This window comes from Trichosurus vulpecula, chromosome 1, assembly GCF_011100635.1.
Source record: "Trichosurus vulpecula isolate mTriVul1 chromosome 1, mTriVul1.pri, whole genome shotgun sequence".
In the NCBI taxonomy this organism is placed as follows: Eukaryota; Metazoa; Chordata; class Mammalia; order Diprotodontia; family Phalangeridae; genus Trichosurus; species Trichosurus vulpecula.
Window position 1 is genome coordinate 237,293,099 of NC_050573.1, and position 25,853 is coordinate 237,318,951.

Consider the following 25,853-nt stretch of genomic DNA (forward strand, 5'->3'; position numbering starts at 1 on the left):
GAACAATATGCCAAAAAATCACAAACATAACAAAATTACAAAGATCAAACAGGAAATGAATGAAGAGAGAGATGAGAAGACATTCCCAACCTATCCCTTCACGGAAGTAGAAGGTCCACAGGTGTTACACTTGGCACATGTTTTCAGACTTTTTTCAGTGTATCAATAGTTGTGCTGTTCTCCCTCTCTAAAAAATTAATATTTGCCACATGGGATGGCTCACTGAAGGGGGGAGGAGGAGGGATACATGGGATAACTTGATGTAAAAAAACAGAAAATATCAATAAAAACTTGAGTTTTGTTTTGTTTTTTAAAGAAATATGAGTTAAGAAGATACCAGGAAGTAACTATGAAAAAGGGGAATAAATAATTCTAAATAAACCACAGCAGAATACTAGGAAAAATAATAATGAAATAACTACAAATACAGAGAATACCTGGAAAAAGAAAAGAAAGTGAAGAGGTAAATATGAAATTTAGAGTTCTTAATGAAGAGCTCTAACATGAAAAAGAAAAATAATAAATTTAGAACAAAAACTGGAAAACCTCAGTAAAGTAACGGCCACTCGGAAAAAAGAATGGAAAATCAAATAAAAAATATAATGATACAATAGCAGAGCCAGAAGATACATATAACGTGTTCTCACAACTCTGGAAACAAAAACAAATAATTTGAAACAGAGGGAAAAAAATCAAGGAATCATCAGGCTCCTAGAAAAACCTTACTCAGATAGATCTATGATCTAATGATTTAGAAATTCCCTCAAACATGTGAATTACAATCCATCCATACCTGCCCAACCTATTCAACTACTGTGGTACACCAAACATGCTGGGAGATTTTTTTTTCATTTTCTCCTAAATTTTCAAGGACACCAGTGGGACATTCTGGCCTCTGTCAATCTGTCATTTTTCTCCCAGTGACCAGCCAATCTTCTCTTTCCTACCCTACATTTCCTTGATGACATCTTCTGCTCTTGCTATTCATTGAAGTTTGTCATGTTATAACCTACTTACATCCACCATGCCCCTTGTTGCTGTCCTCTGATAGTGATTTTTAATTCTTTGGAGCCTGTTTTATGCCATGGCTCAACGCAATACAGAATGTTAGAATTAGATTCCAGAGGACCAATGATGAAGCATACTATCCACAGACCTGAGAGGTAATGTGACTAGACATGCTGAATGAGACATATATTTTTGGACATGGCCAATGTGTGAATTTGTTTTGCTTGACTATGTTTGTTCATTGAAAGGGAAAGCTTTTCTTTAATGGGGGGTGGGTGGAGTAGGGAGGGGGAAGGTGGTATGGTAGTATTTGAGGGTGACCGATAGTGATACAACAAAAATTGAAGAAGTGTCAATTTTTTCTAATACACACAAGAAAAGAGAAGGAAGTTCAGAATGAGAAAAATGAGGAAAGCTTTGAAATGAATGTGCTCAAAATACGTAATTTAAAAAAAATATAAACTATAATAACAGATTCAGTTTCAGTCACAATCTTATTTTTACATTTGTTCATATTGATTGCAGTTCTGTTAAGTTCATAACAACAAAAAAATTGTATGTATTTTGTTAAGGATATTGGTATTTAAAAGGATATTGGGTCATTGTTTGTCCCAGATTACATACTGATAAAACACATCATACAAACCAAGACTATTTCAACAAATTTTCCCCCGAACCATATGTTAAAATTCTTCAAGAATCCTTGAAAGACAGAACAACAGAAATAACCCTGTGGAATGATCCCGTAATCAAAAACAGGCAAAGCATAAAACATGGAGCTATATGCTCAAGCGTTCACCATTATTGTAGGGGAGATGTAACACAAGAGTGCAAGGTTAAGATTTCCTAAGGATGGTAGGGTTTTCTATATGCCCCTGTGTCAAATGACATAATTATACTTTTTGAATCAAACCCTGGAACACTACAGAGCCTCTTAGAAGAGATCTATAACTACACAGAAGAAAAACCATACTGAAACAAAAAACTTACGATACAAAATGCCAAGAAATCACAAAAGAAAACTGTCCAAAAATAACAGATGGAACAAGCCACAGGTCACCATTAGAGAAACTTCTAGTTATAGTATACCAAGAAATGGGTTTGCCAGGGTCCAAGGCTCCTAAATTTAAAAAAAAAAAAATTCTTCATGCAAATCAGGAGGAGAAAGATCATATATCAAGAAAATCCTAAACAATCATAAAGGACTCCACATCAAGTAAGAGAAAGGATAGAAAAGCCTGGAACGCAATACACAAAAAAAGCAAAGGAAAAGAACTTCTGCCTCAAATTAACTTACTCTGCAAATCTAATTATCATCCTAGATGAGAAGAAATTGATTTTTCTTAAAATTAACTGAAAAATTTTCAAACATTCCTGAGCCTGACATAGTCTTTGAAAGGCAAAGGCAAAATAAATAAATAAATAATAGAAATTAAATGAAATAAATAAAAATTTAAAAAAGAAAGGCAAAGGCAGCAATTATTCAAAAAACATCAAGCACTTACTATGTGCTGAGCACAGTGTTAGAAATACAAAGAATTAAACCATCACTTCTCTCAAGAAGCTTGCATCCTAATAGAGAAGCAAACACATATAGAATAAGTGCACTGGTAACTTAAGTGGGACTTTACTGTTTTAGAATGATAAATTAAGTCTCTTTGATTGAGCCTTACTAGGTGGAAAGCCCCAGGCCCAAACCCCTATCTACTAGGTGCTAAGCCTATGTGGGCGTGAAGCCCTCAGGGTCCTAAGGGGAGTTGCTAAGACCAGAGCTGGTAGTAGGAACCTAAGTTCTAGTTAGTAGGAGCCTAAGTTCTGGTTCTCAGATGACGTGTGACGGCTAAACAGTATATAAAAAGAGAGAACAGAGCTATTTGCTTGGGGCTCTGAGCCACAGGCTCTGCGCCAGCCTTTGTTATGAGCTCCCCAGCTCCTGGACTCAGATGTTGATGGTTTCTTGGTAAAAATGAATTGTATTTGATCTGTTTATAATGTATGTTTGTATTTGCTCTGAAGTCCAGGGTGCTGGCTTCTTCCCCTGAACTGAGTTTATATGTATATGTTGGATTAAGGTAAGATTGTTAACCCCTTAATGTTACTTTCCTTAGTAAAGCAGATCAAAGAACCTGTGCTGGCAGCATTCTTGTTGTTGGGCTTTTGTTGGTCTTTCACCGTCTCCCACCACCCACAACAGCTGCTAGCCAAATTGCTGCAACAAATGGCATAGTCATGGCAGGATCTGCAGAGTAAAAGGAAAGTATGGAGTTCTGAGCTACTGAGATGTTGGTCGAATGTTTCCCAGTTATTGGATTGCTCTTTGTGCTTGGGGTGGCTATGGTTCTATGGAGCCCCAGGAGCAACAAAGGCCTGAAGGAAAACAGGCCAGTGGCAATGCTGGGAGTGGTTTCCCAGGAGCCCACAGCAGGGCCCCTGGGAGATAATCCCTCCTTCGGAGGGTCTGAGTTGATAAGCCTGGCTCAGGAGGACTGGGCTGAAAGGGTGTTTTGAGATCGTATTGTATGACAAGTTTTGAAACAGGAGTGGAGAATAACCTTCCTGCAGAATCGACCGGAGCTAGAATGGCTGGTGAGGAGAGAGAAGCAGAAGACGGTGGCAAGGAAGATGGAGAAGAGAGCAGGAATGGCTGGTGAGGAGGGAGAGGAAGCAGAAGACAGTGCCTGCATGAGAAGTTTGGAAAGGCTTAAGAGTTGTGAGCTGCCTGCATCAGGATTCCAGCAGAAGCCAAGAGGGGCCAGCTGGACCTGTAGGACCAGGAACCCAGGAGCTTGGAGTTCAGCCCTAAGGCAAGATGGAAACTTGCAGCAAGGTGCTGAGTGTGCCTTTTTGCTGCCTTCCCTGGGGCTGTTTGGGACCCAGGAGGGAAGGATGGATTTGTCTATGATGGGGTGGGTGGGGAAAGTGCCTTGAACCCCCAGTGACCCCACCCTGTTGGCTTTGTTGCCAAGTGGCTCCTCAGGACTTGGATGCGGGGACTGGAACAGTATGGGGAAGACAGACCCCCAACTTTTTCTTTGAGTTGGGACTTTGGGTGCAAAGAGGAAGCCAGCAACGGCAGTGTGGGAAGGAGACATCCCCAAGAGAACTTTATTTGGACGTTTTTGTTCTCATTGGGACTTTCCTAATTAAATCATGCCTTTCCCTGAGGGTAACTGGGAGGAAACCTGCAATGGCAGTGTGGGGAGAAGGACCCACCCTCAAGAAGTACTTTACTTGGACACTGTATATTACTAAAGAAGACTGTTACTTGCTGAGACTTAGGGGTGAATCATGTTTGTGTTGTAAACAAGTATTTTGGGAATGACACTGACTGATATGTTTTGCTGTGTTGTGAATGATACACATTAGTTACCTGACTGATTGGATCACAATGCATAATGCCTCTATTTGTTCCAGGATCCATGGCTATTCAGATTATGTAAAGTCATGTATCCTGGAACAGGGGTGGAGTGCATTGGTAACTAAGGTGGGACTTTCTTAATGTGTTAGAATGATAAATTAATTAAGTCTCTTTAATTGAGCCTTACTAGGTGCAAAGCCCCAGGCCCAAACCCCTATCTACTAGGTGCTAAGCCTATGTGGGCATGAAGCCCTCAGGATCCTAAGGGGAGTTGCTAAGACCAGAGCCAATAGTAGGAGCCTAAGTTCTGGTTGCTCAGATGACATTTAATGATGTCCAAAGGCTGTATAAAAAGAGAGAACAGAGCTATTTGCTTCGGGCTCTCACTCATGGAGGAGTGTTGATGTGGAGAATCTGGGCAGCTGTAGTTAAGGGCCCTCCAGCTTGTGAACTCAGATGCTGATGCTTTTCTTGCTAACTATGAATTGTATTTGGTCTGTTTATAATGTATGTTTGTAATTTGTTTGTATTTGCTCTGAAGTTCAGGGTGCTGGCTTTTTCCCCTGAACTAAGTGAATGATATATGTATATGTCAGATTAAAATAAGATTGCTAATCCCTTAACGCTACTTTCCTTAGTAAAGCCAATCAAGAGAACCTGTGCTGGCAGCATTCTTGTTGTTGGACCTGTGTTGGTCTTTCACCCCCACAGCAGCTGCTAGTCAAACTGTTGCAACAAATATACAAAAATACAAAGAGAATAAATATAAATCTCACTTTACATAAATTCTCATTATGCAAATTATAATTGGAAGGGAGAGGTTTGGGACAGGTCTCTGCTCTTAGCAGGAAGTAGCAGGGGTGACAGTGACATCAGAAGCAGCTCTCTGCAACAGAGGTCCTCCTCTCCAGGTACTGAAGTAACTTCAGCTGCAGAGAGTGCCCAGGCATTGACGCTGCTGTGGGCTGTGTGAGGTCTGTGGAATGGTCCACTAAAGTAAGGCAAGAATTAGCTATAAATACAAAAGTTAAACACAATAATCTTTGGCAAAGAGGTAATCTAGCACTTGGGAAGCAGGGGGGGGGGTGCTGGGGGGGAGGTCAGGGGAGTGGAGGGAGTGAAGATCAGGAAGGGTTTCATGAAGAAGGTAGAACTTGAGTAACATCTTGAAGAGAATTCTATAAGACTGAGGTGAAAAGGGAGTGCAATAAATCAAGAGGGATGGCTCATGAAAAAAACAGGAGATCAAGTACAATGTGTGAGAAATAGAACAAGTTTGGCTAGATCAGAGAAGGAGGGAGAGTAAAGACTAGTATGACTAAGGAAGATATGTCAGGGCCAATTTAAGAAGGTATTTGAAAGTTAAACAGAGGATTTTATATTTTATTCTACCATCAATAGGAAGCTGGAGTTGAGTAAGTAGAGAAATGATATGATCAAATCACCACTCATGAAAAGGAACTTGGACAGTAATGTAGCTGAAAGAGACTTGAGGCAGCTGAGCAGCTAGTAATTAGACTTGACCACTTCGTAATGTTATAAAAATCTAAGTAATAAATCATAAGGGCTAGACATAAGGCGGTAACTTTGTGAGTAGTGAAAAGGGTTCAGATATCACAGATGTTACCAGGATAAAAAGGGCAAGATTTGGCAACTGACCACATATTTGTTGTGAGGGAGAGCGAGTAGTGACATGTATAAAACAAGTTTGTGAACCATTAAAATGTGGGATCCTTGAGGGCAGGGGCTGTTTTTGCCTTTCTTTATTTCACCAGAGCTTAGCATAGTGCCTGACACATAGTAAAGACTGAATAAATGCATATAGGCGGCTAGGAAGCACAGTGGACAGAGCACTGGATTTGGGAGTTAAGACCACCTTGATATGTGCTTCAGACACTTTCCAGCTGTTGTGACCCTAGGCAGGTCATTTAACCTCTCTCAACTTCAGCTTCCTCAATAGTAAAATGGGGATAATTATTAATAGCATCTCCCTTTGGGACCTGTTATAAGGATTAAATGAACTATTTTTAACATGTTTAGCATAATCCCTGGCACTGAGTAAGTGATTAATAAGTGCTTACTTCCTTCCTTTCTACCTAACAGTGTGGTTGTGAGGATCAAATTAAATAGATAACACATGTAAATGTTTTATAAACCTTAAAAAGCACTATATAAATGTTAGCTTACTGTTGACTTCCTGACTAGAAGAGAAAGGAATTGATGACGAAGATATATGATGATAACCTATGTAAAATGTCTTACAAAACCTTTTTAAAAAATAATATGTAAAGGTTATACTGTTGACTTTCCGACTAGAAAAACAGAAAAATGATGATGAAGAAATAGGGAAGTTTAGAAGAAGGTTGGGTTTTGAGGAAAAGATGAGTTCTCTTTTTGACATGTGTCCAGACCATCCAGTTGGAAATACCCAAATAAGCAAGTAGTAATATAGAGCTGAAGCTTAGTGAAGAGACTAGGGCTGATGTGAGTCATCTGCATAGATGGTAATTAAACCCAAGAGAACTAATGAGGTTACCAAGAAAGAGTGAGTAGAGAAAAGAAAGCCTAGGATAGCCTTGAAGAACACCCATAATTAGGTGTATTTAATAAGGAGGACGAACAAGTGAAAGAGACTGAGAAGGAATGATCATAGAAAGAAGAGAACTAGGAAAAAGGAGTGTCACAAAAATCTAGGGAACAGTATGATCAACAGTGTCAAATGCAGCAAATAACCCAACAAGAAGGATAAAGACTGAGAAAAGAATATCAGATTCGGCACCTCAGTGATCACTGAACTTTGTAGAGAGAATAATTAATTCCCATTCAATGATGACACCAGAAACTAGAATGCAAAGATTGAGGAGTGAGTGAGAGGAAAGTAAGTCAAAGCAGTAGACAGTTTTTCTAGGAATTTGTCTGAGAGAGAGAAGGAATATTAGATGATAGCTTTTGGGAGTGGTGGGATCTAGCAAAGGCATTCTTATGGATGAGGCACCTTTGAATATATTTGAAGGCAGTGGTAAGGAGACACCATAAGACATACATTTTTGGATGTGGCCAATGTAGGAATTTGTTTTGCTTTGATTATGTAGATGATTTCAACAAGTATTTTCTTTTTTCTTTTTCCCCAGGGTGGAGGGATGAGATAAATGGAGAATAAATGCTTGTTAAAAATAAGTATAATTTCATTTAGAAAATGTAGCCTATGCTAGATAGCTCTATTTCCTATGAACTTAAGACTCAGCTTGTACTAAAACAAGTGGCAGCTAGGTGGCACAGTGGACAGAGTGTTCAGTCTGGAGTCAGGGAGTCTCATCTTCCTGAATTCAAATTTACTACACCTGTGTGACACCCTGAGCAAGTCAATTAATTCCATTTGCTTCAGTTTTCTTGTCTGTAAAATGAGCTGGAAAAGGAAATGGCAAACCACTCCACTATCTTTGCCAAGAAAACCCCAAGCAGGATCACACAGAGTTGGACGTAACTGAACAACACTAAAACTATTCTCTCAAAAATAATCAAATTGCCAAAGCTGTTTTTCCATCTCCTTCCTCCTTTACTCTTCTATTGCATTTGACAATATTAACTACCAACATGCACTTATTAATAATATTTTCTCTCCTAACTTCCATGACACTACATTAATATTTTTATTTCTACCATATATTTCTTCTAATGACCACTATCTCTCCATTGCCTGAACATTCTACCTCCTTTACCAAGAGTTCAGGACCTGACTCACACCAGTGGCTCTCTCCCTCCCAACTCCTGCCTTCATAATAGGGTGCTTTAATATTAATACTCTAGTTTCTCCTTCCCTGAAAATAGTTTTCATGAGTCAACATTATGATAGAACAGCCAAAAAAAATCTAATACAATCTTAGGCTGTATCATCACCACTATCATTACTGAGATTATCGTGGCATTAACAGAAGCAAGAGTCAGCAAACACCTGCTCTACCTGCCAAGCAAAGACATATGGTAGTGGTAGCCGAGAGCATCACCAATTTAGAACATAAACTCATTTATAAAATTTTATTTTAAAAGATGGCAAGAAAGAACAAATGCAAAGAAATCTGGGAAGACTTTTTATGATGTGATACAATGAAATGAGCAGAACCTGGAGAAAAATGTATACAATGACTTTACAACTCTGTAAAGAAACATCTGTGAGAAAAAAAGATCAATGTAATGATTAACTGTGTCTCCAGAAGACAAATGATGACTGCTGCTTCAACTCCTCTTGAGAGAGGTATTAGTCCACACATACAGAATGAGGACATTTTCAGAAATGAAAAAAAAATCAGCAAGAATCAGTGAATGAGGAGCAGCTAGGTGGCGCAGTGAGTAGAGCACTGTCCCTGGAGTCAGGAGGACCTGAGTTCAAATTCAGCCTCAGACACTTGACACACTTACTAGCTGTGTGACCTTGGGCAAGTCACTTAACCCCAACTGCTTTGCCTTCCTCCCTCAAAAAACAGACAAACAAAAAAAAACAAAAAGAACCAGTGAATGCCTTCTTTTTAGATATCACCCAAAACAAAACCAAAATAAATCAGCCCTCTCAAGGCCTTCTCCCAGTTCAGGTTTACCTTGGACCTCCATCTCCTGCTTCCTGCCAGGTCTCACAAATTCCTAGTAAAACTTCCTCTTGCTCCTGCTATTCTAAGGTGGGACTCACAGAGCACCTGCCTGAAGGAGCCTTGAACAATAGCCACCTGCATGCCTCTCTAAAGGAATGTTTCTTCAACCAGTGATACTGTTCTGTCTGGACTAATCTTTCCTCAATGGTCAGCATACTTTCTCACCTTCTCATACTGTCACTATCCCAGTGATTCTGACCTCTACTTCCCCCTCCAGCTAAATATTGTACTAACCCCTTTTCCTCATCTATCCATTTTTCATCCCTCACTGCCCTCTCTCTTATTCTCATCCTCCTCAACCCCTCCCCTGCCCCTCAAATGTCCCACTCCAGATTTACTAATCCCTTCCACTGTGGTGTTTAGAACTCCTTTCATCTTAAAACTCAACTTCTCTCACTCCTATTTTTGGCACTCATTGGACCTGGCTCCCTCCCGATGACACTGACTCTTACTACTCTTTCAGTGCTGACTATACTTTGTCCCATTTCCTACCCCCACGCCTCTATCCACTGGTCACAAGCAGGACAGCCAGAAAACTCCTTGCTTCCCATGAACACTTCTAGACCCTCTCCCTCTCACTACCACTACTGAGAAATCTCTCCTCTTTGGGGTTCAATATCTAAATTTATCACCTGATTCAGATTCTAGTGACAATTATCTCTCTATTACCAGAATATTGTACTTCCTTTATTCAGAGTTCAGTGTCTGTGGCTCTCTCCATTCCAATTCTTGCCTTCTTATATAATATGGAGATTTAATGTTGATATTCCCTCAAATACCCTAACTTCCCAGTTCCTTTTTCTACCCAGCTCATATGACCCACCCCTCCATTCTATCTGAAAAATACCTGCTTTTGTCATCTACAACTTTTCTACTCCTGTATTCATGATCTCTAAAATTATATTATCCGATTATAATCTTGTAACATTCCATCTTTCTATATGCCTTACTATCACTTGGAAATTCCTTTATCTGATCATATTTTGTCCTTACCATAACCTCCACTCCCTTTATCCCTCCATTGCTACCAGAGCCATAACTCCTGCAATAACAAATACTCTCCTCCTTTTCCCCATATTGACCCCTTGGTCTACTCTACACTAATCCCTAACTCTTGAACCTTTTGCCCCATTTGTCCTATCACAAATTACTACTGGATTACTCCTACTCAATAACCTCTTTTGCTCCTACTTTGCTCCTACAAGCTGCTGAACCAAACTAGAAAAAAATCAGAAAACCATGCTGAGTCCATTACAAACTTATGGTATTTAATCTCAACTGGGGCCCTCAAAGGATAAGGCAATCCTCTTGCCCCTGCCTCTGCCTTACTATACACAATGGCTATTCCAAATCGTTTATTCTATTTTGAAAGCCTCCCATTTTACCTCCTCCCCACTCCACCCTCTCAGAAGAAGACAGGCTCATACTTCACAGAAAAAAATGAGGTAATCCACAAAAAGCTAACTCTTCTTTCCTCAACTCACATCACTAGGACATCTTAGCCCATTATTTTCTCTTTGACTCCAGCCTCTGATGACAAGATGGACCTTTTCCATTGTGAAAGCCAACACTTCTACCTGTACCCTTAGTCCCATGTCCCATCTCTGCCCATTTTCTCCAGCAACTTGCAATGATTATCATATCATATCAACTCTATCTATATGCCGGCTCCTTCCCTACTTCCTATAACATTGTGCATGTCTCTCCCTCAACCTTAAAAAACCCTCACTTGATTCTACTATACCTGCCAACTATTGTCCTATATCTCCCACCTCCCCTTCTCAGATAAACTCCTTAAGAAAACCACCAAATGATTGCCTGTCCTCTCCTCTCACTTTCTGCTAAAAATTCTGCAGTCTGTTTTCCAACCTTTTCTTTCTACTGAAACTGCCCTCTCCAAAGATACCAGTGATCTCTTGCCAAATCTAATGGCCTTTTCTCAAAACTCATCTTTTTTGACTACTCTGCAACCTTCGAAACACTAGTACTGATCATCTTTTACTCCTCAATACTCTGTCTTCTCTGAGTTCTGGTGACATAGTTCTCTCTTGGTTCCCTTCCTATCCATCCCCTTTGCTAGGTATCTTCCTCTATACCACACCTACTAATCATGAGTGCCACACACATCTCAAAGGCTCTGTCCTAGACTTTCTTATCTTTATCATTTCTATGCAAAAAAAAAATCTCAGATCAAATATATCCAATTCTAGTCTCTATCCTAAGCTCTAGTCCAATATCACCAATTAAACATTTGGAACTGAATGTCATTCAATATCTCAAACTCAACATGTACAAAACAGAATTCTTTATCTTTTCCCCAAAACCCTCCCATCTTCCAAACTTTTTCTTTACTTATCCTCCCAGGCACCCAAGCAGGCAACCTAAGTACTATTGAGTCCTCATTCTCACCCCACCATACCCAAGTGATATTTCTACCTTCTTTCTCTAGCGTGTGATTTTGCTTGGGCGTGCTATCCGGTTCTCTCTCTCTCTCTCTCTCTCTCTCTCTCTCTCTCTCTCTCTCTTTATCTCTCTCTCTCACACACACACACACACACACACACACACACAGCCCTCTTAACTGGACTACTTCAATAGCTTTCTAATTGTTCCCCCTGCTTTTCAAGTCTCTCCCTACTCCTGGCACTTAGGTTTTCCTACTTGAAACTCCAATGGCTCTCTAGTAATCTCTAATGGATTTCCTATAAACTCCTATGTTTGGCATAAGGCTCTTCACAATCTAGCCCCTTCCTGTCTTTCCAGTCTTCTTACATTTTAATGTACTCTATGATCCAGCCTGGGTCTGAGTCCAATCTGGACCTGAGTTCAAATTCAGCCTTAGATACTAGCTGAGTAACCCTAGACAAATCACTTAACTGTCTCATTTTCCTCATCTGTAAAATGAGTTGAAGGAAATGGAATGGCAAACCACTCCACTACCTTTACCAAGAAAACCCCAAATGATATCAGTTGGTTACAAATTAAGTGAGTGAACAACAAAATAATCCAGCCACAAGAAGCTATTTTGCTGATCTACCATACAAGCCATTTCTCACCCCCTTGCCTTTGCAACTAGAGTTCCAATGCCTAAATAAGCTCCTTCCTCACCACCCTCACAAATTTCCATGGATTCCCTTCAAGACTTAGCTCAAATCTCACTTTTTGTAAGAGGTTCCCAAAACAGTGTCTTTCCCTCTCAGTTTACCTTCAAATTATCATGTTTGCACACATGTATTTATGTATGCATGTATAACTACGTATACATAAATGCACATAGTTGGTTTTTTTGTATCTCGTTACTTACATGTCGCCTCTCCCCTTAGAATGTGCAGACAGGGATTGTTTTTGCCTGTGTAACCTAGCAGAGTGACAACTGCTGACTAACCTCCCTCAAAAGCCTTGTAATAATGTAATACAATTTTTTTTAATGTGTGCTCAGTTCCATACGCATGTTTACCTGATGAAAGTATAATTCCTACTGACCAAGGGACTGCGCATATTACCAAATTTTTACTGTATTACCATTGTTGAATTAAATATTGTATTTTAAAAGGTGGTGGTGGTAGGAGAATGGCTGCTGAAAATCGTGGTCATGATTTTTGTAGTAACTGTTCATCTCATCAGAATTTGTCCCATAAAGCTTAGTGTTCTAGATTTAAGATTCCTGAACAATCATAATCCTACCTAATCTTTCATAGAGCCCAATCAAGCAACTGGCATTTATTAACAGCCAAACAGCCTTGTAATTCTTCTTGATAATACAACATATCTGTTTTGAAAAAAAAAATCTTATGCTGTTGTCTGCAAATGATACGAAATGAAAACTCCCTGTAAAGTCTAAAAAGACAAGATTTTTAAAGTTATAGAAATACAAGAAAGTTTTAAGCTTAAATTATTCTTAAAGAAACCGAAACATACAAACACAAAAAAACCCTCAACACTTTGCATACAGCTGGATCTTAGGCACATGGGAAAGCACTTAGTATTTCTATTAAACAAATCTTAACACAAAACAAATACCAGATCATAGGGGTGTTAAATGTTTTGTTTGGGGGGAGAGGGGTAGCTGCCAGTGGACACTTTTGGATTTAACTATTTGTGAAACAGGGTCGTTTCAGAAAACCCTGAGCATCAGCCTGCAAATGCTAAAAAGCTCCCAAGTACGGGGCTAGGTTTCACAAAGTTTTTCCTCTACTCATCATAATACCTCTTTGGAAGGTGATGATGGCCCAAGAGTCTGATGGGCCCAGAAAAGTGGAGAAATTAAAGCATCATTCAGTAATCCTGTGGCAAACATGCTCATAGAGATTTTGCAACTTCCATACAGTAATGGAAAAACAAAACAACAACAAAGAAAAACACCACTGTTGAGAAGCCAAAGGATACTACCAATCTCTAAACACATCACATCTTTTTTTTTTAAAGGCAACATCACACATTTCTAAGGCAGGCCAAATCAACTACATCTTTCATCGATGAAAAAGCTGCACGCTAATTCGAGAAAAGCCAACTTTCTGAAGTGGGGACACCTCCAGGAAACAACTTTCGTGGTCCCGCGGAATGAAGAAGTCATTCTTCACCCGGCACGTTTCTTCTCCTCCCCCGAGGTCTCCAAGGCTCGCAACACACCATAGAAAGGTGCAAAGCAGGCCCGCGACCTCAAACCCGGGAGACCCGTGTGCTTCGCGCGTTGGGGGTCAGCGCAAACGCGCTGTGAAGGAAAAGGGCAAGACAAGCAAAGCCAGGTCCCGAAGCGGGGCCGCGGGCCTCGCAGGTCACGGACAGGTTCCCTCTCTCCGCCGCGCATTCCGCGTGTCAGGCCCGGGGGCGTGCGGCGAGCTGCCATCGGGTGACAGGTTTATGGCCGGGCCCCGGCCGGGCTGCTCCGCGGACCGCAGCCTTGCTCAACACCTCATTCGCCCGCCCGCCCCGTCCCCTCCTGCGCTCCCTCCTCACCTGACAGACGGCGCCGCGGAAGCTCGAGAAGCCGGTGCCCTCGTCGAAGTGCAGCGCGCGCTCCCCGACCTCCGACTGCTCCTCGCGCCGATCGAACAGGAACACGGTGCGGCGGCCGCTGCCGCCTCCTTCGGCCGGCCCGCCGCCGCTACTGCTGCTGCTGCCGCCGCCGCCGCCGCCTGCCGCTGCCATATTTGGGGGAGGAGACAAGACGGGAGCGCTGGCGGCGGCGGAGGCCGCCCCTCTCAGCGGCGCCTCAGCTCGGGCTCCCCTCGCGGCGTCGCCTGTTACAACTCCAGCCGCCCGCCGGCGGCGGGGAAGGAGGAGTGGGGGAAGCGGCGGCCCAACCACTGAAGACCCGCGGAACTGGAGGCGGAGGCGACGCGACGGCTGGCGACCTTCTGGAGGGAAACGAAGAGGCAGCGGCGGCGAAGGGGCGGGCGAGGATCACCCGGGAACGGATTCAAACGAGTCTCTCCCCCATCTCTTCACGTCACTTCCGCGCCCTCGGCGCTCCTTTGGGGGGAGGAAACGCAGTTACCCGAAGAGAGACGACGGGCTCCCAGGCCTCCCCACGGCCCAACCTCACTCCGCAACCGGCCGCGCGTCAGGTTCTGGCTCCTAGCGGAGGCGGCGGGGGGCGCAGCCGCAACCGATGGTGGCGCAGAAGGAGACAGCGGACGCGATGGCTGAAGGGGCGGGGCTAGTCCCGCAGGGCTCGCGGGGGCGGTGGAGGCCACGGGGAGCTAGGCCTCCTCCGTGGGGGGAGGAGCTTTAGCGGGCCCCGCCCCTTTTGCCCTAGCGGAGGTAGAGTGGAACGACAGTTTGTTGTTAGACGGCAGCAGCGCGGCCCCAGGAGGCTGGGAGGGCAAAGCCAGTCTAGCGCGTAGGAACCTACGATATGAAGGGCTCACGGACGGCGAGGGAAAGGCTACCTTGAGCCCGACACTTCCGAGCCGCCGGAGGCCCCGGCGCCCGTAGCTTCCAGCCTTATTCTTCGCCAGCCGATTCCGGCCTTCTGATTTGTTTGGGGCAAGAGACACCCGGACAGCCTCGAGCATTGCAACGCCACGTGGCCGGCAATGACGTTTTGTGCCCAACGGTGCCTCGTAGATCGCTTTTGGAGCTGCGGGGATGGGGGTGTGGCACGATGATACGGGGCCCGTGACCTCATCCCGACCCCATCTCCACCCCTCTGCCTCAGCACACCCTAGCTTCGTTCGCGTCTCTTGATAGTGGAGGAAACCCAGCTCCGCCTTGGGAAGGGGAGATACTTAGCCAACTCCATTATCCCCATTCACCTGCCCTTTCCCGAGGAACCCTCTTTCTCTGTTCCTTGCAGAAGAACTCACTTTCAGGTGTTGGGCTGATAATGGGTGTGACCCCCATCCCCTGCAAACCAGGAGGATCTTAACCTTTTTTTGTCTCATGGATCCTTTTGGCAGTCTGGTGAAGCTTATGGACGCTCTCTCAGTATTTTTAAATGTATAAAATACACAGGGTTACAGATGAAACCAATTACATTTATCATAAGTGCACAGACCCTAGGTTAAAATCTGCTCCAAATAGTAGCTCCCGCTTTAACCTCACGGTCTCCTTAATCCAGAAACCGTCTGGTCACGCGTGGCCACATCGAATAGGCAAAACTAAGCCCATCATTGCATTTGTTTCTGGCCCCGAGTAAGTCGCTCTAGTTGCCTTTTTGCAGATCTTGGGAGAAGCACTTGAACTTGGCTTTTTCAAACATGTAAGTAAAACCTTCGCCCCTTTTGCTGTGAAGTGCTTAGAAACAATCAGCCGTCTTTTCAACAAAAGCCAACTTGACAAAATGACGATGTACAGAGGCGCCAGTTTTGTTTTTATTTTGTCAAATGAATGAGTTCAAATACGTGTATAAATACTCAAAGCACTTAGTCCTAGATCTGTCAGGGCTTGTAGAGGTCTCCTACAGATGCCAAACAAATTTAGAATTTCCTGATGTGCTAAGATTCTGAATTGTTTGGGAAATACCTTACCATATAAATGTATGCAAGTTTGTACTGTGGTTTTTCAATCGTATTATTTAATTTGCTTTAAGCTGTTAACTTCTACCAGTATGTGCATTTACTCTGTAAAAAGATTAACTCTCTGAGAGACGGCTCTATGGTAGCTATTTTCCATGCCAAGCTTCCTTCATGCCTAGTACCGTACATGCGCAAACCATTCATATTGAAGTTGAATGTTCCGGCGTAAAATATAAGCTAGTCACAATTAGTTTAACAATAGTAATAATAATAACTAACATTTATACATCGCTTACTATGTGGAAGACGCTGTGCTAAGCGTTTTACAATTACTGTCTCTCGTTTGATCCTCACAACTCTAGTAGATAGGTGCTACAGTTTACAGATGAAGAAACTAGGGCAGGGTTAAAGTAACCTGCTTAGGGGCACACAGTTTAAACTGAGTAAGATTCTGAGATTGCATTTGAATTCAGGTCTTCTGGATTCCAGACTCACCACCCCATCCACTGTGCCACCTAGCTGCAGACTAATAATTTTTTATATTGTAAGGTTTGCAAACCAGTCTCAAAAGAAACAGTATATCGTATTTATTGAAAATTCTATGGTAGGGGCAGCAAGGTGGCGCAGCAGAAAGAACACCGGCAATGGTATCAGGAGGACCTGAGTTCAAATTCTGCCTCAGACCCTTAACACTACCTGTGTGACCTTAGGCACGTCACTGAACCCCAATTGCCTCGACCAAAAAAAAAAATACTGCACTATGTACTTATTCTGGTCAGTGAAAACAAGAAGCCATGATTCTACCACATACCACTCAGCTGCCAGAGATCTTTATAAAACGCAGGCCTGACCGTGTCTGTCACACACATATATCCAGAGTAACAGTAAACTCCAGTGGATCAGATATAAAATCTTCTGTTTGGTGATCAAAGCCCTTCATAATCTGCCCTTCTCCCCACCCAAGTTTAAAGTCTTCTTATACCATACATTCCCCACCCCACCCCCAAACTCTATATTTTTCCATCCAGTGACACTGGTCTCTTTGCTGTACCTCACACACTTCCCTCCATCTCCCACCCCAGAATACTTTCACTGGCTGTACCCCCAGACCTGGAATGCTCTCCCTCCGAACTTCTCTGGCTATAGAGATGGGTAATTTTAGTCCCAGCTGCAATCCCACCTTTCCTAATCTTTCTTAGTTGTAGTGCCTGCTCTCTGTTTGTTACTTCCCATTTATTCTGCACATAGTCTGTTTGTATATAATTGTTTACACTTTCTTTCCCCCGTTAAACTGTGAGGTCCTTGAAAGCAAGGACCTCTTTTGTCCTTATTTGTATCTACAGCACTTAGCCTAGTGTGTGGCATATAATAGGTACTCCATGTTTATTAACTATTAACAGGACTAATGATGAAGCATGCTACCCACAACTTGACAGGAAATAGACTCAAGATACAGAATAAGACAAACATGTTCAGACACAGCCAAGGTGGAACTTTCTTTTTGGTTAACCGTGCCTATTTTTACAAGGACTGTTTCCCCTCCGTGGGAGATAGAAGAATGAGAAGAGATAGAGAGTGAATAAGGAAAAAAGAAGAGACTGTCGTTGAGACTTTTTTTTTTAATGCAGAGAACAGAAGGAAGGTTAGAAAGAAGCACAGACATGCAAGATAGCTTTCAAAAATATGATTTGAACTTATATACTTTTTAAAAAAGTGATACATAATAGAGATCTGCAATGTCATGTACAACTCTTGGTGTTAAGCTCAGAATTTAAAAAAAAATTTTTTTAGAGCTTAGTAGTACACAGATCCCACCCCACCCCTGTCAAATTTACAGCTTCTGCAATCTCTGTCAACTCCTCTGTAATATTACTTAGTATGATCACATAAAATGGCATGTGTTGCTAATTGTGTGAGCACTAGAGTTGGAGTCAGGAAGATTTACTACACACTTGAGGACCTAGAGGGACACAAGGTCTAAAGGCCAAATGTTCCCCACCCCTGGATAGTATATATCATGCCATAAGAGGGTTAGATTGGATGACCTCTAAGTTCCCTTCCAATCCTAAATCTGTGATCCTATGATCTACCACAATATATAAAGGAATAGTTTTTACCTACTATGTTGTCCTTTGTGCTTGTTTTCTCTTTTTTTAAGATTGTAGACTAAATCTTTTTTCTTAAGATAACTCTTTAACCTGTACACATGACACATTTAATAGAGATCTGCTAAAATTGTAGGTAATATATGCACAATGAAAGTTTTTATTAGTAAGTAAATACTCAAAACTCCAGCAGCTCCATATCACCTCCAGGATCAAATATAAAATCCTTTGGTGTTTAAAGCATTTCATAACCTAGGTCTCCTCCAAACTTTCTAATCTTCTCATACCTTACTTACAAACAACACTTGATGTTCTACAAACATTATACTCCATCTCTCACCCCCAAGCATTTTCTTTGGCTTGTCTCCCAAACCTCCTCACTTCTGTCTCCTGGCTTCCTTTAAGTCCCAACTAAAATCCCATCTAGTACAGGAAGCCTTTACCCACCCCTCATAATTCCAGTTAATTATTTCCTATTTATCCTGTATGTAGTTTGTATATGTTTGTTGTCTCCCTCATTAGAGTGTGAGTTCCTAGATGACAGAAGTGTACCTGGCACATAATAGGTTCTTAATAAATGTTTATTGACCAATTTAGTTCTTACCCTTAGTATACCAAATGTGGTTAAAATCATTTGCTTTGGTTATTCCTGTCCTTAAACCATTGAGTGGTCCCTTAGAAAGAGACTCTGTCTGGGCAATTGGATAGAAAGGTACAGAATGCTTTGCCAAAATGGTGGGAGCACAAAGAACTCTTCCCATATAAGGCAACAGTTGACCTCAGAAGTTCACCCTTTGGAAGCAAGTTTTTATTTTACAAACACTTGGCACGTGGTGTTCCCTTTTCTCCACTCATGGGGCCACCACCATTTTTAAGCTCTTATCAACTCAACTATTGAAAAAGACTTCTAACTAGTCTTCATACCTCAAGTCTCTCTTCTGCTTCAAATAGTTGCCATAATGATTTTTATTAGTAGCTTATTAGTAATTCGTCTATTAGTAACTTCTCATTAAACTCCAAAGCTTTGACCTAAAGAAGATCCCAAAGCTACCAACTGGATTCTGGCAAATTTGAAGAAGGGCACCTAAACTCCCCTTTTAAAAACATTGACTTTCCTCAGCCCAGTCCTTTTTCAATGATCTTATGAAGTAATTAGAAATGAAGTTACCAGTATTATCTTAAAGAAAGATTCTCCGTTTAATATTTAGAACCCTTTCCTACCTGGCTCCAATTTCTTTCCAGCCATATACATTACTTCCCTTTGTGATGGTTACAATTCAGCCCAATTAGTTCTTTTTTTCTTTTATTAAAATTTATTTGACTGGTACTGATGAGGGCACAGTCTCTGGGAACCCCCTTGAATCTGGAATACAGTCTCTGGGAGCCCCCTTGAACTCTCCTTGAATCTTCCAACTAGATCTGGCCTTCCCCTAAGGCCATAAGCCTTACATTATCATTAGGCCCAAATCCCTACCTAGCCTTGCCCTTTATTGTACAGCTGCTTCCCACCCTTGATACTATCAATATCCAGGCCTTCAGCTACTTCCCACCCTTTTTTTTTTATGCTGGGTTTCTTTTTTTTATTTAATATATTTAGTTTTCAGCGTTGATTTTCACAAGAGTTTGAATTACAAATTTTCTCCCCATTTCTACCCTCCCCCCCACTCCAAGGTGGCATATATTCTGGTTGCCCTGTTCCCCAGTCAGCCCTCCCTTCTGTCACCTCACTAACCTCCCATCCCCTTTTCCCTTCCTTTCTTGTAGGGCAAGATATATCTACGCCCCATTGCCTGTGTATCTTATTTTCTAGTTGCATGCAAAAACTTTTTTTTTGTTTTTGAACATCTGTTTTTAAAACTTTGAGTTCCAAATTCTCTCCCCTCTTCCCTTCCCACCCACCCTCCCTAAGAAGTCAAGCAATTCAACATAGGCCACATGTGTATCATTATGTATAACCCTTCCACAATGCTCATGTTGTGAAAGACTGACTATATTTTGCTCCTTCCTAACCTGTCCCCCTTTATTGAATTTTCTCTCTTGACCCTGTTCCCTTTCGAAAGAGTTTGTTTTTGATTACCTCCACCCCCATCTGCCCTCCCTTCTATCATCCTCCCTTTTTTTTATCTTCTTCCTTCTTCTTTCCTGTGGGGTAAGATACCCAATTGAGTATGTATGATATTCCCTCCTCAGGTCAAATCTGATGAGAGCAAGATTCACTCATTCCCCCCTCACCTGCCTTCTCTTCTCTTCCTACAGAACTGCTTTTTCTTGCCACTTTTATGCAAGATAATTTACCCCATTCTATCTCTCCCTGTCTCCCTCTCTCAATATATTCCTCTCTCATCCCTTAATGTGATTTTATTTCTTTTAGATATCTGCACTTCATCTTCAACTCACCCTGTACCGACTCTCTTTCTCTCTCTCTCTCTCTCTCTCTCTCCATATATATATATATATACACACACACACACATATATATACATATATATGTATACACACATACATATATACATACATACACTCACATATACATAAACATATATATATATACATATTCCCTTCAGCTACGCTAATACTGAAGTCTCATGAATCATACACATCATCTTTCCATGTAGGAATGTAAACAAAACAGTTCAAATTTAGTAAGTCCCTTGCAATTTCTTTATCTTGATCTTTTTCTTGATTACCTTTTCATGTTTCTCTTGATTCTTGTGTTTGAAAGTCAAATTTTCTATTCAGCTCTGGTCTTTTCACTGAGAAAGCTTGAAAGTCCTCTGTTTTATTGAAAATCCATATTCTGCCTTGGAGCATGATACTCAGTTTTGCTGGGTAGGTGATTCTTGCTTTTAATCCTAGCTCCATTGACCTCCAGAATATCGTATTCCAAGTCCTTCGATCTCTTAATGTAGAAGCTGCCCGATCTTGGATTATTCTAATTGTGTTTGCACAATACTCAAATTGTTTCTTTCTGGCTGCTTGCAATATTTTCTCCTTGATCTGGGAGCTCTGGAATTTGGCGACAATATTCCTAGGAGATTTCTTTTGGGGATCTATTTGAGGAGGCAATCGATGGATTCTTTCAATTTCTATTTTGCCCTGTGGCTCTAGAATATCAGGGCAGGTCTCCCTGATAATTCCTTGCAAGATGATATCTAGGCTCTTTTTTTGATCATGGCTTTCAGGTAGTCCAATAATTTTTAAATTCTCTCTCCTGGATCTATTTTCCAGGTCAGTGGTTTTTCCAATGAGATATTTCACATTGTCTTCCATTTTTTCATTCCTTTGGTTCTGTTTGATAATATCTTGATTTCTCATAAAGTCACCAGCTTCCACTTGCTCCAATCTAATTTTTAAGGTAGTATTTTCTTCAGTGGTCTTTTGGACCTCCTTTTCCATTTGGCTAATTCTGCCTTTCAAGGCATTCTTCTCCTCATTGGCTTTTTGGAGCTCTTTTGCCATTTGAGTTAGTCTATTTTTTAAGGTGTTGTTTTCTTCAGTATATTTTTCAGTATTTTTTTGGGTCTCCTTTAGCAAGTTATTGACTTGTTTTTCATGGTTTTCTTGCATCCTTCTCATTTCTCTTCCCAATTTTTCCTCTACTTCTCTAACTTGCTTTTCCAAATCCTTTTTGAGCTCTTCCATGGCCTGGCACCAGTTCATGTTTTTCTTGGAGGCTTTTGTTGTAGGCTCTTTGACTTTGTTGACCTCTTCTGGCTGTATGTTTTGGTCTTCTTTGTCACCAAAGAAAGAATCCAAAGTCTGAGACTGAATCTGGGTGCGTTTTCGCTGCCTGGTCATATTCCCAGCCAACTAACTTGACCCTTGAGCTTTTCAGCGGAGTATGACTGCTTGTAGAGTTAAGAGAACTATGTTCCAAGCTTGGGGGGATGTGTCAGCTCTGCCACACCAGCACTCCTCCTTCCCCAAAAACCGCCAACCTGGACTGGACTTAGATCTTCAGCAGGCTCTTCACTCCTGCTCTGGTCCGCCACTTAATTCCTCCCACCAGGTGGGCCTGGGGCCAGAAGCAACTGCAGCTGTAGTTCTGTAGCTGCCCCACCTCCGCTGCCCCCCTGGCGGTAGCTGAACTGCGAACTCCTTCCACTCCCGCAGCTTTTCCCACTAACCTTCTCTGTTGTCTTTGGTGTTTGTGGGTTGAGAAGTCTGGTAACTGCTGCAGCTCACTGATTCAGGGTGCTAGGTCCCCCTCCACCTGGCTCCTGGTCTGGTTGGTCTGCGCCGCTCATGCTGGGCTCTGCTCCGCTCCGCTCCAATCTGCTCCCAGCTCCGTGTGGGATAGACCTCACCCAGAGACCATCCAGGCTGTCCTGGGCTGGAACCCTGCTTCCCTCTGCTGTTTTGTGGGTTCTGCAGTTCTATAATTGGTTCAGAGCCATTTTTTATAGGTTTTTGGAGGGACTCGGTGGGGAGTTCACACTAGTCCCTGCTTTCCAGTCGCCATCTTCCAGCCCAATTAGTTTTACTGTTCTTCACACAACTTTATCTCCCTTCTCCATACATTTGCATAGGGTATCCCTCAAGCTGGTGCTAGCTTGAATACTACATTCTGCATGAAACTTTTCCTGATCCCTCCAGCTGCTAGTGCCTCCCCACCATAAAAATTCTTTATACATTCCATAAATACTTTTATGTGTACATGTTGTCTCTTCCCAATAGAAGGCATGTACCATTGTTCTGTCTTTGTAATTAGCCCCTCTGTGCTTACTACAGTGCCAAACACATAGTAGGTGCTTAATAAATGCTGATTAATGACTAATTTAGAAATCTGATTCTTATTAGCTTTATTATTGTGTTACAAGAAATGACAAACAGGATGATTTCAGAAAAACCTGGAAAGACTTGCATGAACTGATGCAAAATAAAGAAGCAGGAGAAAATTGCACACAGTAACAACAATGTTATATGATGAAGAACTGTGAATGACTTAGCTATTTTGAGCAATACCATGATCCCAGAAAAATCCAAAAGGATGAATGAAAGGATGATGAAACATGCTTTCTGCTTCCAGAGAAAGAACTGATATTGTCTGCATACAGACTGAAGCATATTATCTTTCACTTTCTTTCTTTCTTCCAACCTTTAAATCTTCTTGTACAAAATTACAGCTGTGAAAATGTTTTTCACAATTGCACATGTATAACCTATATCAGATTGCTTACAGTCTCAGAGAGGGATGAGGGTAGGGAGGAAAGAAGTAATAGCATTTGGAACTCAAAACAAAAAATGTAAAAAATAGTTTTAACATGTCATGGGGGAAAAGAAAATATTTTAAAATTTGATTCATATTAGCTTTAAAAATTATGTTAGAATAACATCTTTATCCAGTTTTGCCTGGTTTGCATAGATGTATGCATGTTTGAAGTTAACAGTATGAAAGGCATGTTATGGTACTTCACTATAGAAGATATTATTTTTTTTTTAGAAGATATTATTATAAAGAAAAGAAACTAGAAAAGGGTCAGAGGGAGAACCACTCCTGACCTCTGAGAGCCAGGATGGTTTAGTGGCTGGTGAGAGTGGCTGATACCACCACCACCACCACTACCACAGGTGCCCAGGGTTCTCAGGAGTGATGGGCTGCTAACTCCTTGTTGGGGCAGTGTTCTGTGCTTAGGGTGAGCATTTCACAGACAGTTCACCCTGAAGGCCACCTTAGGGTGAAAGCTTAGATGCCTGGGGAATGACAGGGAATGAGTGAAAGTGAGTGAAGGATCCCAGAGGCTTGGCCTGCTACAAAGGAGCTGCCCTACAGTTTGTAGGAACGTGGTACAGTGTGGGATTGGCCTCTATCTTCCCCTGGTTCCTGAAAAAGAAGGCAGAGCTGATGATGTGCAAGACCATCCTGATTCCACAAGCCGATGGAGCAGTCAACTTCACCGCCACCTTTGTCAGCAGCAACCTGTGCGAAACTCGAAGCTCACTCCTGAGGAAGACCCAGCAGCCAGGACACTACATTTACAAAAGCATCAAGTTGGGGAGTGAACACAACATCTTTGTGGTGGAAACCAACTGTGAAGAATACTCCCTGCTGTATAGCACTAAAACCAAAGGCAACAGTAACTTCAACATGGCAACTCTCTACAGCAGAACCAAGGATGTGAGACCTGAGCTGAAGGAGAGGTTCATCATGTTTGCCAAGTCCCATGGCTTCACAGAAGACACCATTGTCATCCTGCCCAAAACTGATCAGTGTGTCGATGAAAACTAAGTCCTCCGCATGCCTTGATAATCTCCCTTGGATCTCAGGCTCTTCTCTGGAAAGTCTCAGCTCCATGGCCCCCTGGCAGGCAGGATCCTTGTGCCCGGTGCCAACCTCCAGCTTTGTGCTTCTGTACTGGTCCCACCAAATAAATAAGTGGAGTACTTGGTCCTGGCAAAAAAAAAATAAACTAGTTTTTGTTACTCATAGAAACCAAGGAGGCAATAATGATGTGAGGAACAAGTTCTAATATGTTTCAACCTGTAATAGCAGGAGAAAGGTAAATGCGATGTAGTGGAAAACCTTGACCAAGATTCAGGAGATCTGGGTTCTGTTCCTTTAGTTAAGGACAGCCTCCACTACTCTAAAATTAAAAAAACATGACCAAGGAGTAGAACTAATCTCTTTCTACCCTCTACTTTTCCCCCAAAGCCATGGACTGTTTGAAGACACTAAAAATCTAAGAACAAGAAAGTAAAAGTTACCTTCCCTCAGTCCTACCTCCTTTAGTGGTAACCCATCTACATATGTACCACACATACAGACATACATATACACATACACATACACTATCCTAATGTTAGGAAGATCCCAGGGGCATAGCAATGCTGACACTTCCAATCAATTTTGAGGACTGAAAGATTATATGGATAGAAGAGTTCCTGTCATAATGGTAATAATAGTTTACATGTAACACCTTAAGGTTTACTACACACATGAACATAATTCTTACAATCCTGAAATGCAGGTGGCCTGGGTGTCTTGTCCACTTAACAGATGAAACTGAGGCTGAGATAGATTGACAATGCCATACAGCAAACATTAAGTGTACAGAACACTGAGTTGGGTACTGGGAGAGATTCAAAATTTAAATAGGATCATTTTTTCTGCCCTTGAGGACCTTAAACTATAAGTATGGAGACCACTGACAGACATCATATATTATTACGTGTGGACCAAGGACAATCCCCTGGAACTGAGCTGTGTTCCTCTCTTGGTAACTAATGATACGTTTGGCTCAGTGCTGAGGGACTTTCTCTTTGGTTTTCTATCACCCCATTGTTAGTTTTCTCCATGACTGGAAAGGGGTGCAGCTGTCAAAAAAAAAAAAAGGACTGGCCACTGAACTAGAAAGAACCACACATTCAGAAGATTTTAAAGTCTAAAGCCAAAATGAAGGTGAAATAGTTGCTCAGTAATCTCAGTAACTGATTAATGTTTAAAGTACCAAACTCCCAGGGAGATTATAATAAGAATTATGGAGTATCATATGATGCTTTAAGTATCAGTTGGTGCTTTTAAATCTTTTGCGTATTAAGCATTCTTTCTTTTGTGAGGGGGTAATAAATAACTGTCCTAAACCACATAGCGCTTGGCAACATACTAAGTGCTTAATAAATGATTCTTGACTTGATTTGACATTGAGTACCTTTTTATTCCCTTTTGAGGATATCCTAGACATGATCCATACCTATGCTTGAAGTGATCTTTCCCTAGGACTCCAGGGTAGGAGCATAAAAAGCCAGAGGCAATAAGAAAGAGCATAAGCCCTGTTTATAG

General features: G+C 41.8%; 2 protein-coding genes across 4 annotated transcripts in view; one reads left to right on the forward strand and one right to left on the reverse strand.

The window, feature by feature from the left end:
* SMCHD1 (structural maintenance of chromosomes flexible hinge domain containing 1) overlaps positions 1–14,204 on the reverse strand; it is a 167,285-nt gene extending 153,081 nt beyond the window's left edge. For all 3 annotated transcript variants that reach the window (XM_036755134.1, XM_036755143.1, XM_036755153.1), the window contains exon 1: positions 13,966–14,204. In XM_036755134.1, coding sequence (XP_036611029.1) covers positions 13,966–14,157 — 192 coding nt within the window. In that variant the 5' untranslated portion in view covers positions 14,158–14,204. The remainder of the gene's footprint in view (positions 1–13,965) is intronic.
* A 2,912-nt stretch (positions 14,205–17,116) lies between these two features.
* On the forward strand, positions 17,117–24,302 carry LOC118836335 (prostaglandin-H2 D-isomerase-like). Its single transcript, XM_036743659.1, has 2 exons — positions 17,117–17,120; positions 23,833–24,302. The coding sequence occupies exons 1-2, from the start codon at positions 17,117–17,119 to the stop codon at positions 24,300–24,302; spliced, it is 474 nt and encodes a 157-aa protein (XP_036599554.1).
* Positions 24,303–25,853: the final 1,551 nt, after the last annotated feature.